Below are 18700 nucleotides of genomic sequence, written 5' to 3'. Positions count from 1 at the left end.
ACAGCTATTCTTTCCCACCAAGTACTGACTTGGAAAAGTTTCTGAAAAGAGAAAAACTTGAGTAGGTGGATTGAAAATAAAAAACCAACCAAACAAAAAAAACCACCACACAATAACTCAGCCACTTTAATTTTTTTAGGTTACATTTGAACTGTTTGTTCTGTGAAGGGCCTAGTCTATAAATTTCAGGAATGAGTTTGTTGTTGTTTTTTTTTTTTTTTTTTTTTTTTTTTTTTTTAATCAACTGCTTGCTAACAGAAAACTCTACACAATCCTGTTCTACTGTATTATAGAGAAGACATGCTCACACAGGAAGAGAGCAAAATGCTAAACTGCAACAGAGCTCAATAAGAAACACTTCATACAGTCATGCAACTTGTTAGTGGATGTGTAACAGAAACTAGTAATAGAACACTGTTATAGCAATGCAGCGTTACACTTCTAACTCCCTGTATTTTATTCTGGAATAGATTACTGCTATAAAATAAAGGAATTTAATAGCTGCAAGCCAACAATCTACTTCAGAAAGCAAGGAATGCTGCCAAGAGAAAATGACGGCAACATCACTCCACCACTGCACTTTCAAAAAACAAGCATTAGAAAATACTAAGCTAAAACACAGCTTTCTCTCCAATTACAGCAACATGTGACTTTATATATAACCTTAATCCTCCCACTAACACTCCTAATCAAAAGGGAAGAAAAAAGTTGACTCTTGCTCCGCCCCCCGCTGCCCCTTTTGCTCAGTAAAAAGAGGAAAGCAGGAAGGAAAAGCATCCCCTGTCCCCTTTCTTTCCGTGCCACTTGGTCTCTTGAAGGGCTTGAAATATGCATGATACACAAGTCAAACCATCTTCTTACAAGTCTCCTTTCTGACTGTAGAAAGCTCAAAAAATGTACTTACTCCTTACACAATAGATGTATGGAAACCCTTTTTATTTTACACTTAACTGAAAATATTTCTCTCCAACTGGATGTTAGATCCAAAGACCCACTCAGCACTTCTATCTGACTTTTGCCAACAGAAAATATATTTTGCTACATATAGTAAACTAAGACCTTCAGACCTTTCATCAGAAAGACACAATTAATAACATGATAGCAAAGGCTGTGATAGTGGAGAGGCAGAAAAAAAGTTTCTAACATCCCACAGTAAGCGCTTTACATTTTGTTTTCCTTCCTATTGTTAAAAGCTGGTTACTCTCACACTTGCCATTGCTCCATTTGTTTCACCTTGCATGTATTAGTTTTCCTCAGCTGCCTTAATTTCCTCACATTGCTTCATAGCTTCGTAAGTGAAGCAGTGCGACATCAAGCATACATACCTCATCTATCCACTGCTCCCCTGTGATTCTGAAAGAGGTGAGCACCTGGGTCATGATTCTCTTGATAGGAGAATCATTTTCCACAAGGGCCACAAATTTTCCTCGAGTGCATGTTTTCAAAGCTACCTAGCTTCCAGTCTTGGACTGTGGCAAACCTTCCACCGAAGTGACTATATCAACAAGAAGATCAAGTTAAGATTCAGTTATGCTCTAATCCCACAAGCATGATAGCTATTCTTCTATTCTGACTGTTACCAAGCATGTAAGTTTTAGGTAAGACCACATCCAGAAACTTGATACCAAACTGAGCCACGAAGAGAGACATCTCAACTGTTCTACATTCTGCTTTGTCTGCTATGGTTACAAACAGCCCATAAACACGTGGCAAAAAACCATACACAATGAGAACAGCTAATGCTCACAGCAAACCAGAAATAGCAGCATGGGAAACTTAACTTTCAGTTAGTACTTGAAGTGGACTATCAGTAGTACCAATCAGGACCTTCTAAATACAAAGCAACATAGTTTAGGCTATACAGTCTATTAAAAATAGTAGCAATACATTATCCAGATCTACATAATCTTCTCCTAGCAAATTCTTAACATAGGACTTGATGACCAGTGAAAAATGTTAGGAAAAAGTAATTTTTTGGACTAGCGCAAAATACTGATTTTTTCAGAACTGCAGGGAGAAATCAGATTCGCTTTAGTCTACAACACAGCAATTTTTCATTGTTGATCCTGAACAGATTATATAAAAGAACTTAATTCCAAAAGCCATGTACTTAAGCTAAAATAAAGACTACTTCCTCAAAACACATTCCTTTGTCAAATCTAACATTGTCAGGTTTTCTGCTTATACCTTTTAAGGGGCAAAATAAATCACTCCAAGCAAATAGGCGGGAATAGTTTATTGTGACACTGGCAGCTTTACTTTTCTCAAGTAATACCGAGTTATCTACATTTTTTTTTACCTGCCAATTTAAATATTTCATCTACATCTGCATCGTTACTTTATAAAATATCTGCATCTTTTCACCTGATTTAACACAAAAACAGAAGCAAAAGAACAAACTCTTGGAAACATAAGGAGTTGCATCATGGCAAATGTATTCTTTAATAGAAAGTAAGAAAAACCTCCCTACTGACCTTTATTCAGAATGAGGACAAAGATAAATATCCACAGCTCTTCATTCCATTTGGTAGGATTTTAAGATCAATCTGTGCATGTGTAAGCACAGAACACACAGTTTTAGCCACACTGGAACGACCTAGACAGAGATTTTATGTTCCATAGTTTTTACATGCATTCCATCCTCGGTGTGCTGATTATAGTACAGGGGTTCTTTCATCTACTGCAGTTTCAATTTAAGAATACACCATAAGCCAACTAAGAGAAACATCCATTAGTTGCTAATAGAAAGAATCACAGGAAGATCTCACAACATTAAGGTTTTTTTTTTAAATCACAGTTTTCAAATATAAAAATTGGATTTTCCCTATAACTGAAATATATTTACATTAACATTTTAAAAAGATGGCCTGTAATTTAGAGCTAATCACTGTCATCGGAACCACCTTCAGATCCCTCATCATTGGATCCTTCTGGTTCAGATTCATTACCAGATCCTCTGCCAGAACCCTCGTTGTCAGACCCTCTCTCAGAATCTCTGTCTGAGTCAGCACTGTGAGAAGCTGGGCGAGATTCATTTTCTGAACCACCAGAATGACTTCTCCCCGACTGTACGGACTCATTGCCTGACTGCTCCGAATCCGACCGCCTCCTTTTTCTAGCCGACCTGTCACTGTCAGAATCTTCCTCAGATGGGTGGACGCTGGACCTCCTTGGACTACCTGCCTCGCTACCAGATTTGTTTCTGTTATCAGAATCACTATCAGAAACAATGCGTTTACTGTGCTGCTGTTCCCCATCATCTGAATCACTGTTGCTATTCCTAGCATGTCTGTAGAGAAAAGAAAAAAATATTCAGTATTAAAAGATGTTATCCATAGCTTAAAAATAAAATGAGACACTAGGATTTGAGTGACCTTAGCATTATCAGAATGAGAGGAATTAATTTGCAATGGAAAGTGATGTCGTGAGTACAATGAAAAGCTTCTCATTATCTTCATATTATCTCATTATTATTAATACTGCAGTTTCTCTTGAAGCATGCATTGAAACTTTACTACAAAGTTAATTAAGGTTCTTACCCATCATCAGCAATTTTGAGTTTATCCTCATCAGAAGAATCATCACTTGATGAAATGATGGCTTTTGATTTAATCTTTCCTTTCATTGAAGGAGGCAGACGTTCTGGTTTGGGCTGTATAGGGGAAAAACAGAGGGCTGCTTGTTCATGTGGCTTGTTAAAGCATAGTGCCCAAACATAAAAACATATTCAGAAAACCAGACATGCTTTTAACAGTTGTTCTAGTCATTATATCTATATATCTAGTCATTATTTTTAGCAAAATATCAAAATTTTCCATTTACTATCACTTAATTCTAGATGGCTTCAGAAATATCCTTTTCATCCTTGAAGCAGTTAGAGCAACAGGGGAGGAAGACAAAAATAAGCTTCAAGGCACTTTGCTACAAGAAGTTTTGTTGTCATTTTCAACATTAATAAATCTCTCTTGACAGGGGTCACACTGAACTCCAAATACATATTTATAAAGTGATGAGGTTATTCAGGGTTTAACTTACAGCCTTCTTTTTCTCTGCTTTGGGTGGACGTCGTTTTTTAGGTCTTGGACCATTTTCATGTTCTTCGTCATCACTCCCCTCATCTGCCTTTTGGGGTCTTAAACAGAAATATATTTTATATCATGTAAAGCATAATATATCGCAAAAAACCCCAAACTTAACACATGCAAAAATATCCAGTGGCTATGTATATAAAAGAAAATGTCCAGTTGATCAAGTGATATTCATACTTCTTTGGCAAAGTGGCTGTTTTAAGTCTTACGATGTGCACATGTAAACAACAATTAATCATGTGATCTACTGACAACAGTTTACTTTTTAAACCATTACGAAAGACTGCATGAGAATATACTTAAAAGCCATAATATTTCTCAGGGAAGTCTAACATGAAAGTATCAGTTACCTCCTCCTCTTCTTCTTCTTTCTCTCACCCTCTTCTTCTTCCCCATCTTGTTCACTACCACTGCCCTTCCTCTTCTTTTTCTTTCTAGACATGGGCAGATCTTCATCACTGTCATCATTGACAAACTCATCAAACTCCCCTGCTCCTTTTTTGGAACGCTATAATAAATAAAAGCCCCACAACATAGCCTATTATTCACCTTCCAGTCAAAAAGCTACCAGAAAACAATTCAAAATAGAAACTTTATCTGAATAGGTTAAGATATGAAACAACAGGCCTTCTTGGGCCAACTCTGACATCAATCTCTAGATTGATGTCATTAAGAAACTGATTCCAAATTCGCACATAATGAAAAAACCTCCTTCTGTTATTTTAACAGTTGAATAGAACATATTTTGGTGATGCCAAGTGATTGGAACTTTTATGTATTAGCTTCCAATTTTTGCATTTGAGTATTAAGCCTGTGTGATTTCCCTCAGTGGAACCTAGGGGCTTGAAATTTAAAACCTGTGCTACTGCAAGAGACCACATACCAAGAGAGGAAAATAAAGGAGATTAAAAAAAAGTTAAGTAAAATTGCTGTTCTACCCTGCCTCCACCACCACCACGTTTTTTCTCCTTTGATCCTTCTACTTCACCAGTGAACATCAGAATATTCTTGGTTTTCTCCACATATTGAGCTCTTTGTTCTAGAAGTTTCTTCTGCTCTTCTTTTTCTCTTAGGCGCTTCTCTTCCTGAAACAGAGAGAAAAATAACCATTACTATTGTATTTGCAGCATTGCAGTGATTATAATTGCAGGCATAAAAATTATTTGCTGACAAGGAATCAGAAAGTTGACTTTTCACAGTCTATGTCATAGCAGAAGGTCCAACATGGCCAAGCTTTCTACAAGCCTATGCTAAAAGTAGGCAAAAGTCCAAAAGAACGGTTGCATCAAGTGCTTCCTCATCCAGCCTGTCAGTACAGAAATTTGATGGCAGATCTTCTGGGGCACGAATTTTATTTCACCATAAAAATAAAAAACTATTTCTGAGGCTATGGGGAAGAAAGAGTGAATATCACCTGTTAGCTACAACATTTTCTGCTAGCACTTACTATAAAAAAAAAGCTACTAGACATTTTATCAATAACACCAGGTGCTACCACAAAGAAACAGGGGCATATATATTGTCGATAGGTATACTTTTCTAAAAGCGTAGTACACAGAATACAACAGAATAAAACCTGTTCTTTAAGTAGTTTTTGGCGAAGCAGCTCCTTCTCTTGCTCTTGCTTCGCACGCAGCTCCCTCTCTTCTTCATCCTGCTTGCGTGCCCGAGCCACATGATACTGGGCTTGACTCAGTAAATCAGAGCATTGCCTGTAACATGCAATGTTTTCAAGTAAAGGAAGGTGGCAGGCACATACTACAAGACGACAGTTTTACAAAGGACATGCATCACAACTCTATGTTCATATCACCAAAGGAAAAAAAAGCTACTCGAAATAGCACAATAGAAACGTCATACAGATTTTTGAGTAAACTAAAGCACCTTCTAGTACGCTAATTTATCTTTAAATTGCAATATACAGTTTCAGAACGTATTGCTTCACACTTAAAATTTATCCAATTCATATACAAAAAAACCCCACCACAAATGTGAAAAGAATTGTCCCAACTAATTTGGACAATTGTAGAAGTGTCATTAATAAGAACTTGTATTTAAGCACAACACACAGCAAACCTATTCAGAAAGGTAGGTAGAAATTCTATCTTAAACAAAAACAACTGTGTAAGAGTTAAGGTTGCATAAAGTATTCAAGTCTCATGAAACATTAAAGCAAGGCACTTTCAATACCCTCTTAGCTAATGTTACAATGACGTTTCTTTTAATAGTAAGATTAAAATTTTCTTCTCTGTACAAAGTGCTTTAATGATACCCATTTAAGATGTACAGTGCATGATGGCCAACAGATGTTATTTGTATACAGCTATGAAAACCTTTGAAGAATGTGCAATAAATGAAACACAGAAAATACTGAGTGAAAACCTAAGAAATATGCTTACAAGGAAACTGATTTGAATAGGCTTGTGTACGAACTCATTTCCCTGAGCAAAAGTTAAAGCAGATTAGACCCATGGTGGGGGTAAGAGAAAAAAAAAAGTTTTTCGTGTTTCAATAACTGACCTATGCTATTCACCCATGTACTACTTAAAAAAATTCCATTAAAGCAAACCTTTTGTTAGATTATTATGTTTAAATTCAAAACAGTGAGAGCTAGAGATGTTTAAATAAACGTCACTGCACTCTCACTGATGGAAAATTTGCCACTGAAACAGCTAAAGTTCTGCAGGCTCCAGCTAGTGGCGGACACGACATGTTGAGAGTTTTAGACTACACAAAAATGTTAGAAAGCAAAGACAGGAAGAGAACAGAATGGTAATAAGGAAGTAACCCTACACTTGGGTTTCTACTGTTCTAAGAAACTGTCAGTTGAAATTTTGGAATGCAGTTTCAGTATGAAAAAACAAGACAAAAACCCTCCACATGGTATCTGAAGGAAGGTTTTGTTTGTGGTTTTGGTGGTTTTGTTTTACCTGGCTTCTGTAGCAGCAAGTGCCAAGTCAAATCTCATCTTATCACCTACTTTACTCAAGTAACTGAAGTACCTGCAGAAAAAAACAACAAGACTAAGCAAATATGTCAATACTTACATAGTTATTGTAATTTTGCCTTAAAAACAATGCATTTACTCCTGGATTGCAATCCTATAAAACTCAACAGACAAGAAAACCTCAATTTTCTCTGTGTGCAGCCCCTTTTAATACAACAGTATAAAGTACATTCAGAGTTCTCCAAATTTGAAACATTTTAAAACACCTCTAGAGCAGAACAAAACCCCATAAAAATTCTAAAAGACAGTTCTAAGATTTCAGTTACTTACTTAGCAGTAAGTACATTGCTGACCCCAGTAGATATATTTCTTATCTGTCACAGCTTAAGTACTTGAAACCAGCGTAAGAAAAGGAAGGAAAACTGGAAAGATTGTTAAACGATAAGAACAGCTTCATTCAACCTAGTTGACAGGTGCTTGCGAATACAACATACCTTTAAGTAGATGGGTAAGCTATGATGATCAGTGTTTTGAAAACAGTTTCTCCAATTCATTTAAAGGAAAAGGGCTTTCTAACTTTCAAGCTTGCCTCAGTTTCTTCCCATATTCCAGAGACATTTTAAATTAAGTGGTTTTGTGCTAGACTGAATTCAAATTCTTGTGCATATGAACAAAGTAATTCCTTCCTCAAGTTTTAGACTATGGAAAATATTTTCCAAAATGTGATAGACATCTGAATTTTTAGTTAATGGGTACATAATAAGGGATTTAATGCAACTTTCTCAAGACATTAAATAACAAGCTTCTAACTGAATTTAAGTTAGAATTTGTGTTCAAATGTTTAATTTGCATTAGGCAAAGCACCAGAATTGTGAAATACTTGCTTGTATGAAAGGCTTGCTTTAGTTGACAAAATTACTGAAAGGCAGTATCTATCCTTCACATAACAGTAGAGCTACAAATGCATAAAGCAAGCACCAGCTACACCAGCAATACCTAGGAGCAGAATAAATGGCTGAAAGCTTTCTGTTCAAAGATGGTGACAATTGCATCAGATTAATCTCACCGTTTTCTGCCCAGAGTTATTTTTTTTTTTAAAAGAGAACTAAAATAGCTCAAACGCACTTAAGAAACTGCTTCTGTTCTTAAGCCATGCGAGTGCTTAGGCTTCACTTGCCAACAGGAGGGCAAAATTAGTTTTCAAGGACTACTGACCTATAAGGACGGGCTGAGAGACGTGGGGTTGTTCAGCCTGCAAAAGAGGAGGCTCCAGGAAGACCTTATTGCAGCCTTTCAATACTTAAAGGGGGTCTTATAAGAAAGATGGGAACAGACTTTTTAGCAGGGTCTGTAGCAATAGGACAAGGAGCAATGGTTTTAAACTAAAAGAGGGCAGATTTCAACTAGATAGAAGGAAGAAATTTTTCACAATGAAGGTGGTGAAACAGTGGCACAGGTTGCCCAGAGAGGTGATAAATGCCCCATTCCTGGAAACATTCCAGGTCAGGTTGGACAGGGCTCTGAACAGCCTGCTGTAGTTGAAGATGTCCCTGCTCATTGCAGGGGGGTTGGACTAGATGACCTTTAAAGGTCCCTTCCAACACATACTATTCTATGATTAGCTAGGCTTATATAATATAAATAGATTTGCTTTTGAGCCTTATTGGTTGTTTTGAAAGAAATGGTCAAAAAGAGTATTAAATTCGTAGAATCATTTTCAACTTTTTTTTCAACAATGCTCTTCCAGGTAGAAATGCATCTTGGTCATAGTAATACAAAGCCCTTTGGCCAGGTGGCCAATACATATTTCTCAAACAAAACTGACTCTGGAGCAAAGTCTGAATAAGTAGTTTTGTCAGGCCCAGGCTTTGTTTTCCTACTAGAAACTCTAGAACTACACACAGTGATTCATAGGAGATTAAAGCTCTTCTAACCAGATTCGTGACCTATACTGCAAATTTACTGTAAAGGAACTTCAAAATAGATAATAATTACTAGAAATAAATCAGCTTTACCTGTGGGCTAGCTCCAGTTCTTTCACAGCATTAAGGACCTCCTTTAGATTGCTTTTTTCATCTTTCAGGACAGAGGTAGCTAGTCTTTGTAGCACTAAAGCCACATTAAACATAAGGACTGTATCACTTGGCGCTACATGCCTGGCCTGTAAATAAAAAGCACATTTTTAAGATATCCTACAACGTGATAGAGAGGTTTAATGAAGTGACATACAGAGAATAAGCACCATTATTTCAATCTCAGACTACTGAATTTAAAGAGACACACAAATATGCATCAATCTACAGTAACTCTATTCTGTGAAATATGATGTTTTATATTCTTACCTTTAACAAAGTTTGTTTGCATTCCTGTAATTTGCCACATTTGAAGAGCGCCCGGGCCAAATACAGCAATACTTCAGTGTTTTGATGCTTATAGAACTTTCTGAGGCAGTTTTCATACTGAAATGGAAAAAAAAAAAATCAAATTAAGAGGTGATAACGGTTAGTTATTTTGGCTAGCTAACTCCAGCAAATGCTTCTATTCCTAGAAAGCATTACTGCTAATATCCCTTTTGCTTTTTACAGCGTGTCATGCTACATGGATGCCTCCTGTTCATGGCTCAGAAAATTCTTTCTGTTATTTCATAGCAAGTACCTGATTTTTCTGGAAACTGGCAGCAGTCCATGAGACTCTGTAAGTCTTTAAAATACAACAGAATACTTTGTTACGATAGATGGTACTTGCGAAGTCCAACAAACTTGAGTCATTTTAAGAGCACTCAATTATTCTCTGTAGTATGGGGCGGGGGGAAATCTATTTTCTTTATTCATATAAGATATGTTACAAATTGAAGTATATTTAATGTAGTAATTCCATATATCTGATGCAAAAAGTTAAAAAAAAATCCACACCTTCAGATAGCATCAAATTTGTTCTGTCCACCTAGTTGAATAACTTGGCATGCCAAGGGATATCTAGTTGTTCTAAAGTGTAAAAGACGACTTGTTGCTATAGGTTTTATGGCATAGAATTAAAGCTTCAAAAAGTTACAAAACTTATCCTTTTCAGTAACAAGCGTCTTTTGTTTGACATACTCTTTTCTCAAGGAATCATTCACCATTTCTAAACCTACAAAATAATAAGAAAAACAAAGTAATTTTTATTTCTACCTCAAATACAGAAACTCCCCTGAGCTATAATGCTTGAAGTGACTACTCTTGGATCTCACTGTGTTGTAAGCGCCCAATTTTCACTCACCTTTACAGTAAAAGATTTTGTATTTAGCTTAAGTCTGCCTCAGATTTGTATGCTTCATGGTAGAGAACTCACTAGAATAATGAGGCTGCAGTAAGCTAGGCTATTAAATTCAGTTAGTCTCCCTTTGAATCCAATATTGCGTATTTCAGACTGTGACTGAAATAATAAAATAGTACCGACTGCACAGCAGAACCAAGGGAACAATAAAGCACCTCAGTAAATAACATATTTCTACCAATAGCTTTACTTAAATATATTGGCAAAAGAGTACAGTATTTTTCTGACAAATCAAGAGGTGAAAGGGGTACCCAGTTTGCCGCTGCAATTCACTGCTTCAACAGTTCCTAAAATTTGATTTTCATTAGGCTTTTTGTCAATAAAAACAGATAAGGTGTTAAAAAAGACAACAGACCCCATTCAAACACAACAGAATGAACCTGATCGTGTTACCAAGGCTTTTTAACAGTAGTTCACTGGAGGATAGCGACTACTGCGGTCTTGATCAAGTAAGAGAGGCCCAGTATCTCTTCCTTTATAACCATCACAAAAAGCTTCAGGTTAGCCCTGAATTAAATATCTTTGAGACTCAATGTGTACTCAGTCTTAAGGAAACAAGTTTGTTTTGAGCTTCCATCCAACATATCCTTTTTTTTCTTAGCTTACTTGTACGCTTTTGATCAACTAATTGAGTCAATTTAGTTAGGATAGGCTGATACTTGGTAGTTAGCTTGCTTGAGCAGGTTGAACTAGGTTGAACTTCAACAGATTTCTTCCAAAATGAATTATCTTTTGATGTTAACTGTGGCGAAAGAAATCATGGCACAGTCAGCTTTTCAGACAGCTCTGTTTGTTATTTATGAAATCATTTGCAAGAACAAAAATAAGAAGTGTTGCTATTAAAAAAATCCCAGCAGCAAATTGCATTTACTTACTCCAGTAACATCTGAATGTAAATCACATACAGTAACTACACTGACTGAAACCTCTCTGACTAAAAATTAATTCCAAGACCAGAATTCTAACCCAATTCTGTTTTAACTCTGCTACCAAAAAAAAAAAAAAAAAAGTGTGTAAGTTGGTAAGGCTTTGTTACCCTTCAACCACATTTGGCAGTTTGTTTTTAAATCTAGACTTGACAGCCGACAGCATGGTAGAAATAAACCTGTAACTGTTAAAATATTATTCAGAAACTTCTGCAGCTGCTATGACAGCAGAGAAACATCCAGAAGTCATCTAACCCCAACATATTACGTAGTTCAATTTAGGGATGTTACCATCTGCACAGCACTGATGTACTGTTTCTGTTCTACGTAGATATGTGCCAAATTCAACCACACATCACTGATATCTGCTGTTGCCTCTCTCACTTGGGCAAAAACATCACGAGCTTCACGGAAATATCCTTTATGCGCCAAGACAGCTCCTAAGGGGAAAGTAATATGTACAGCGTAAGCTTCCAGGTTCACGTACTATGTACTCCTACCAAAGAAAACAAAATATTGCCTGAATAAAGTTCCCCACTAAAAACTAAGTGACATAGCTGCCATATGAAAGCTATTCTTTCCTGTGCCCCACTACATAGTGTGCAGGCCCTGTAAAAAGAATTCTATATTGAGGCATGAAACATGAGAATATCATAATCTCTGAAGGAAAATTAAAGTATAATATTCACCTATGCCATTGGCAGCATACAAATTCTTTGGATCGTTTCTGAGTACTTGCTTGTAGATTGCTAATGCACGGTCTTGATGACGCTTCTCCTGCAGAAAGAAGTATCCCAATTGATCACTCATTTCTCTAACGGGGTATTAGAAGATCTACCCAGAAGTTTTCTGGACTGTAAGATGCCAAACAGACATCAAGAAAAGGCTCTGAGTAGCTAAGAGTATACAAAAATTAATTAAATAAAACCACACACAGGGCAGACAGATGCCCCTTACCTTTTCTCTGTCTCTTGTGGGTTGATGTAGAGTCTGCAACCAGACGTTGCCAAGAGCCAGCATGGAATAAGTATCATTTTGTGTGGAGGGCTGTTTCAATATCCTTTCAAATTTCTTCTGTCCTGGACCCCACTCTTGTTTAGCCAAATGAAGATTGCCAATCAGAGACCAAGCATCTGGATGGTCCTGAATAAAAATCCACTCTAAGTTGCAAAAGCACTGTTTTCCCTTGAGAAGTTACTTTTTCAAGTATAAAATGCTATTTTTCTGAAATAGAATTACATATTTAAAAAACCCAACAAACAAAACACACAAAGAGCAGATTACAGTAGTCCTCTCTTTTCCTAGTTTATGTGATCAAACAAAATAAATATGCAATAAAAGGAAAATAAAATTTTAAGTTAAGTTAGTATTTCAAGCGTTTTAACTTTAAACACTTAAAGGGTTACAAACCTGATTTATCTGAAGCGCTTCTTTAAACCAATCAGAAGCCTCATAAAAATTTCCTTTATCCCTAGCCATAGCTCCCAAGCGCAAGTAGCCTAAAAATAAAAATAAAATAAAAATCAGGAAACAGGCTAAAGTCATCTCAAACAAAATATTGGCCATGCATGAATTTCAAAAGCAATCTTTTTCTTGATCTGCTAAGGACAGCAAACATTAAGACACATTTCATATTCTGTTCACAATGAGACACACCATGTGAAGAGGAATGCCCACCCAAAATGGTGAATCGGAAATTGCAGATTTCTAACAGTTGAAGTAATGTAATTTTTTAAAATTGGTTTCATGAGTTAAACATGATTGAGAAAGCTCAAAGAAAGAAGGACACATCAGTTACATAATTCTCCTCCTTGCACTTTAAACAGCCCTCCCACCTCTGCAAGCTTTGGGAAGAGCATCAGTTAGCAGATGACAATGGAAAACAAACAGGGAAAAGGCTATAGATTAGGTTGGGGCATGCTGCAGCTTGCTGAGCAAGGGCTATCACCTCATCTTTGCAGCAAATATCACAGATTAGCTACCTGGGGGCAAGAGGAAGAACGGAGTGAGGATAAAAAAAAGAGGTTGTGGCATAGAAGCTGTGCTGACACCTTCAACAGCCCTTCTTCCCTGGAGGAAGGCCAAGATCCAAGATGAAGTGATTCTCCCAAAGGGTCTCTACTTCCACCCACGTAGGTAGGGTTGCAGAGCCTAGGCACATCAAGTGGATGGCCTTGATTGCACCCAAGTGCTGAGGCTTTGATGGAGGGCAAGTGAGCAAAGGCACGCAATTCTAGATAAGCTAATTTTGCTAGATTTTTGGAATACAGTATGATTTACCAATAATTAGAAGGCTTAAAGTTGGAGATTGGACTATAAGGATGATGCAGACCTTAAAATAAAAAAAAAAAGGTAGGGAAAATAGCAGATGGGTAAGCAGGCCCCAAAACTACTATGAAAAGAAGTGAAGACAGATATAAGGAGACCAGAAGACACTATAAAAGGGAAGATTTTTGGTATTATAAGGAGGACTCCGGAACTAAAATACCAAATGTTTCTTACAATCAACGTAATTAGGATGTTCTCTTAAAATGTTTTTATACAGCTTTTCCGCTTCATGAAATTCACACATCGCCTCATATAGTCTGGCAAGGTTATAGGACGTTGTTACAGAGATAGCATTGTAATAATGCTCATCATGTTCAGCTTCTGCTTTTGCACGATCCAGTGATGCCAAAAAATATTTCTGAAGTATAAAAAGAAAAGACGAATAAAGCACTCCAGAATATTCTTAAAGGAAAACTTCTGGGTGATCAAGAAACTCAATTCAAACTTTGAGTAATTACATACCTTTGCTTCTCCTAGGTTTCCTAGCCTGAAGTGCAGAGCACCCACATTATTCAAAATCTCTGGTGGTACATCAGCCTGTACTTTCTCTTGCAGAATGCGTGTGGCTGTACCATAGGCTGACAGCGCACCCTTTACAACGAAAGATAAAGTGGATAAAAGAAATAAGAGAATGAGCTCTATGTGCTCTTATGGAAAGCGCACACACACAATTCAACAAGTATATATTAATACCTGTATATCAGTCTGTTCTAGAATTTGGGCTAGCTCAATCCATGCCTCTACATCATCAGGATACTGTTCTGTGACTTTCTTTAGATGTCCCTGAAAAACAGCAGAAAATAACTATGCTTCTTTGTGGACACACAAACTGTTTTAAAAACAAATATAAATAAAAATCAAAAGTAAGAGGGAAGGTATTAACCTTAATACTAGAAAGATATACCATACTGCAAAAGAAAACATCCTAAATGTCTGCACAATTTGGTCACAAAAAAATTGTATTAGTTTCCATCCTTCATTATTGTATTTTACTGTAGAACATAACACCTGCTTAAAGTCTCAGAGAACCAGAAACAATTACACCAACACTAGAAGCTACAAAAGTGATGTCTAACATTATTTGCATTTATTTATCCAACATTAGATTTTAAAAAAACCTTTAATTTTAAAAAGGTGTAACATTGTCATTCCAGATAATCTAAGACAAATGTTTTCTGGAAATGTTGCTGTCTTCAGGAAATCACTAGTTAACTTACCAGCTTCAGAGAATTTTAACATATATGGGAAGAATTCTGCCCTTTTCATAATACCAAATACAAATGTGAGACTAGGGCTCCTCTAAATTCCTGGACTTGCTTTAGCCAGAGCCCAGTAGAAGTCTCAGTTCTGTGCAGAAGCTGTGACTCTCCACAGTTAGGAGGATCTCCCATGACAGCCAATATTAAATATTCTATACCTACAGCCAAGTAACCCTGAATTTTATGCAACTTACGGTACAGTCTGATTTCAAATCTGATTTTCAAGTTCTACTCTTGTATATAAAAGCATGACGCTGTCAGAAGCAAAACTCACCTTTGCAATATCCCGTTTCTCCTGGTCTTCTGAAGCCGCATAAAGAGATCCAAGGATTTTCATAGTCTCGTAATTGTTAGGATAGGCTTTCAAAACTTTTTCAAAGCATTGTGATGCATTCTCTTTGTCCCCTCGATATATGTACATTTGACCCAATCCAAAAAATGGAAGTACAAAAGAAGATGAGGCAAACTGAGTGGCCTGGTAATAATACTGGAAAGCTTGATCATAATCTTCCTAATTAAAAAGAAGTAAATAAAGAACAGATGGTGTTTTCAAAGGTAAGCTTTGTATGAACTTTTATAACACCGATTTTTATAAAGGGGCTTTTAAAAACTGCCCTACCTGTACATGAAAAGACCTAGCCAGCTGATAACAACTCTCTGCCTGCATTGCTTCAACTTCTGTATTGTGGAAAGCATGAAGAGCCAAGTGTTGTACTTTACCATAGTCCTGAAAAAAAGGGAAGTTAAATGAAATTTTAAAGCCTTCACTTTATTTACAGTCAAGTGATTTATTATTTAAACAAGGATATCTGGAAAATAAAAGAAAGCTTTAGCCATAGCACCGACTAAATTAGTAACAACAGACTTAGTTTTAGTGGTTACTGTTCTCTATTTCACATTTTAAAGCTTGGACAGGCGGAGGGGAGGAAAAAAAAACTCAAAACTGACACTCGGGACACAAAGGCGACCATGACATCAGAAATAAGTGTACCTTTTCTTGGCTTTCTTGAGAAAAGCTTGTACAAAATCTAAGTAAAAAATTTTACACTTGTCCATCTAGATTAACAGTTCCATATTAGGCACCACTTAGCCTGATGAGATGAGATTGAATCTAACACCAGAACTCTGGATATTCAGAGGTTATCAAGTATTTACCTGTAAAATTCTATAGACCTCTTACCTTCTTGAAGAAGAAATGATTAGCCAAGTGATTCAACACCATTGGATTGCTAGGATCAATTGTGTAAGCCCTAGAGAGGAGTTGAACACCGTTCTTGATGGAATCGGCCTAAATGAAACATTGACAAGTATCAGCAGCATCTCAATAGCTGTCTCTTTTTAACACCTTCAACATTATTCTTCAGTCTAGGCTGCTGAAGGAAGTCTGACAAAACCTTGCTGGGCTCACAGAAAAAAGTAAATTCAGCTACTAGCTTTTCTCTGTGCAGCATACAGATGGAAAATGGGAAATGAAGCCACCACACAGGGATGGAAAAAAGCAGAACACTTCTCGAGGACTTTCTAGGAAAAAAAATAAAATACTTAGTCTTGGTGTTCTCTGACATTTCACATTCACACCCCAGCAGCATTCCTTCTACTGCTCCATGTCCCCAGCTCCTGTTCGGTTTACGTTTCAAACTTTCACACAATTCATTCAACAGTGAAATGAAAATATTCTCATGTTCAAATTCCAAACAAGAACTGCAGATGTTGAATTAAGAGCTACTGAAACTTAAGTTCTAATTTAAAAAAATGGTAGAAGTTTGCGGTGTTTACATAGGGATATCATTATATCAACTTACTCTTTTCTAAAGAACTTTACAGTTTAAAAAAAGTTTTCAATGGATACAAGTTTGACTTACTCTGAACAGAAACACCAAGAATAGTATCTAGTCATCACATAACATCTGTGCTTCACTTGCCAATTATCATCAGCAGAGAGATACCTTATTGAACAAATTAGGTTTTATGAGGTTGAGACATCATACGCAGCTAAAAGTAAAAGGCCCTATCTTTCCAAACCTAGCATAACAATATACCTTGATTAGGAGATACTGAATCATCCTTGGTTTAATTTTCAAATGCAAAGAGGTTTTATAATCACACTATGTGTATGTCTGAGTTCTCTGATAATCTGAGTCCAGTAATAATTTGATGTCCAATTTCAAACAAATCCAACAGATTGCGAGAGGTCTCAAAGTTCCCAAGGGCTTTCATTAAAGAAAACGAGAGATTAGACAGATCTCAATGAGAACACAGTGTATTCTCAACCTTGATTTGACATCATAACATCTTCTAGGAGGATGAAACATTAGAAATATCTAACCACTGATAAGATATCAATTCGTAGTTTGCAAGTCAGAGAGAATCTTTTCCCCAGAGAAAGTGTTCTCCCTCCCCCATGTCAACTCTTTGGTGTTATACTAACTTTGCAGTGCAAGTTGTGAAAACAGTTTGGAGTAAAGCACAGATGATGCATTTCTTACAAAAAACAAAACACACATTTGAGCGTGTCAGCTTTTAGTCACAGCTTTTTGAAGCTTTAGGTGAGTGGGCTCATCCCTTGACTTTAGACAAAAGACCTTCGGGGGTGGGGGGGGGAAGATAGATACTAGGTTTCATTAGCTTCTCACCCATGGAATTGTTTATTAAAACTTGACTTTAGAGTATTTTTGGTTGTCTCTGTAGTTTTAGGAAAGAAAACTCTCGTGCCCACATTTTTTTAGAATATTGAACTAAGTAGTTTTCAGACATTCTGTGCTAACAAAAGATCTTTCTAGAGAGCTAGGTGTTCTATAGATAGCCTAACACTGAATTTTAGCAACATACAATTATGTAACGATTTTCTTTATTTATTTTTAAACACTTCAAGGTCCCATTCTCCACTGATAACTTCCTTAACATGGATTAACCATCTCCGATCTTACGATCCAAATTAAGCTATATAAACATATGTATTTTTCTAGTTATACAACATCTAGAGAGGTAGGATCACCACTTTATTGTAGTTTCATCAGCCTAGTTAAAATTTCTTCGTGCCTACTCTTTGGTTTACCATGTGGCATGCATGCCAAGGTAAATGCAACCTGATGCCCAAATACAACTTTCACTTGTTTGAATGTGAAAGCTTATGCTCCTTAAAGCCCAGGACTAATCTCCTGGGACTACATGTTTTACCTTGATCTTCCTGTTAGCATGACGCTCTTTCAAAAAAAAAAAAAAAAAATTCCTGACTCTCTGGAATAGAGCTGCCATGGCAAATGAAGTCTCCAAGTATTTGAGGACTTTCAGAGCATCCCGAGTACAAACTGATTTAATTAACCTTCACAGAGTCACAAATGACTAAGTAAGGCTGGCTATTACATATATTAGAACTATTGCTCATTAAAGTAAGATTTTGAAATCAGCGTTTTGTTTTGTTTTTTTAAGTGATTGGACATGCATTCACACATCTCACCACAGATTTTTGTTATTTTAATTGAAATAGTTAATCTAGCACTGTTTCTCTGTACTTAACACCTCTACAAGCAATAGAGTTAAAGATTTTTAACAACAGAGGAAAGTTATTCAGAATGTGCTGCTCACATCACGAGTACATACCTATAACACCATTCAGTGGTGACACAGATGTAAAATGATTTAACCACAAAAGTTATTACCCCTTTTAAAAAAGCTGGACTACTTTTCTAAGGATAAAAAGTTTGCTTTTTCATATATGAAGAAAGTACAGATTCTTGTTAAGTCAGACCTTGAGTACAGATTCTTGTTAAGTCAGACCCACCTCTTTATTATTGAGTTCCAGAACAGCCAGTCCAACCAAAGCCCCCACACATTTTG

At 36.6% G+C, this 18700-nt stretch overlaps 1 protein-coding gene across 1 annotated transcript in view; it reads right to left on the bottom strand.

The window, feature by feature from the left end:
- Positions 1-2581: 2581 nt before the first annotated feature.
- The window catches only part of CTR9 (CTR9, Paf1/RNA polymerase II complex component), a gene marked incomplete at its 5' end in the record, with an annotated part of 19771 nt that continues 3652 nt past the window's right edge, over positions 2582-18700 (bottom strand). The window contains 20 exon segments of the mRNA XM_010286206.1: positions 2582-3289; positions 3540-3652; positions 4036-4132; positions 4439-4596; positions 5027-5173; positions 5665-5800; positions 7019-7090; positions 9051-9196; positions 9378-9494; positions 11568-11716; positions 11966-12053; positions 12234-12419; positions 12687-12775; positions 13779-13962; positions 14067-14195; positions 14298-14387; positions 15138-15374; positions 15483-15590; positions 16044-16151; positions 18645-18700. The exon segment at positions 18645-18700 is cut by the window's right edge and continues 31 nt beyond it. Of these exon segments, the coding sequence (XP_010284508.1) occupies positions 2881-3289; positions 3540-3652; positions 4036-4132; positions 4439-4596; positions 5027-5173; positions 5665-5800; positions 7019-7090; positions 9051-9196; positions 9378-9494; positions 11568-11716; positions 11966-12053; positions 12234-12419; positions 12687-12775; positions 13779-13962; positions 14067-14195; positions 14298-14387; positions 15138-15374; positions 15483-15590; positions 16044-16151; positions 18645-18700 (2819 nt within the window).

This window comes from Phaethon lepturus, unplaced genomic scaffold, assembly GCF_000687285.1.
Source record: "Phaethon lepturus isolate BGI_N335 unplaced genomic scaffold, ASM68728v1 scaffold55124, whole genome shotgun sequence".
NCBI lineage: Eukaryota > Metazoa > Chordata > Aves > Phaethontiformes > Phaethontidae > Phaethon > Phaethon lepturus.
This window is presented reverse-complemented; position numbering and strand designations above follow the sequence as displayed.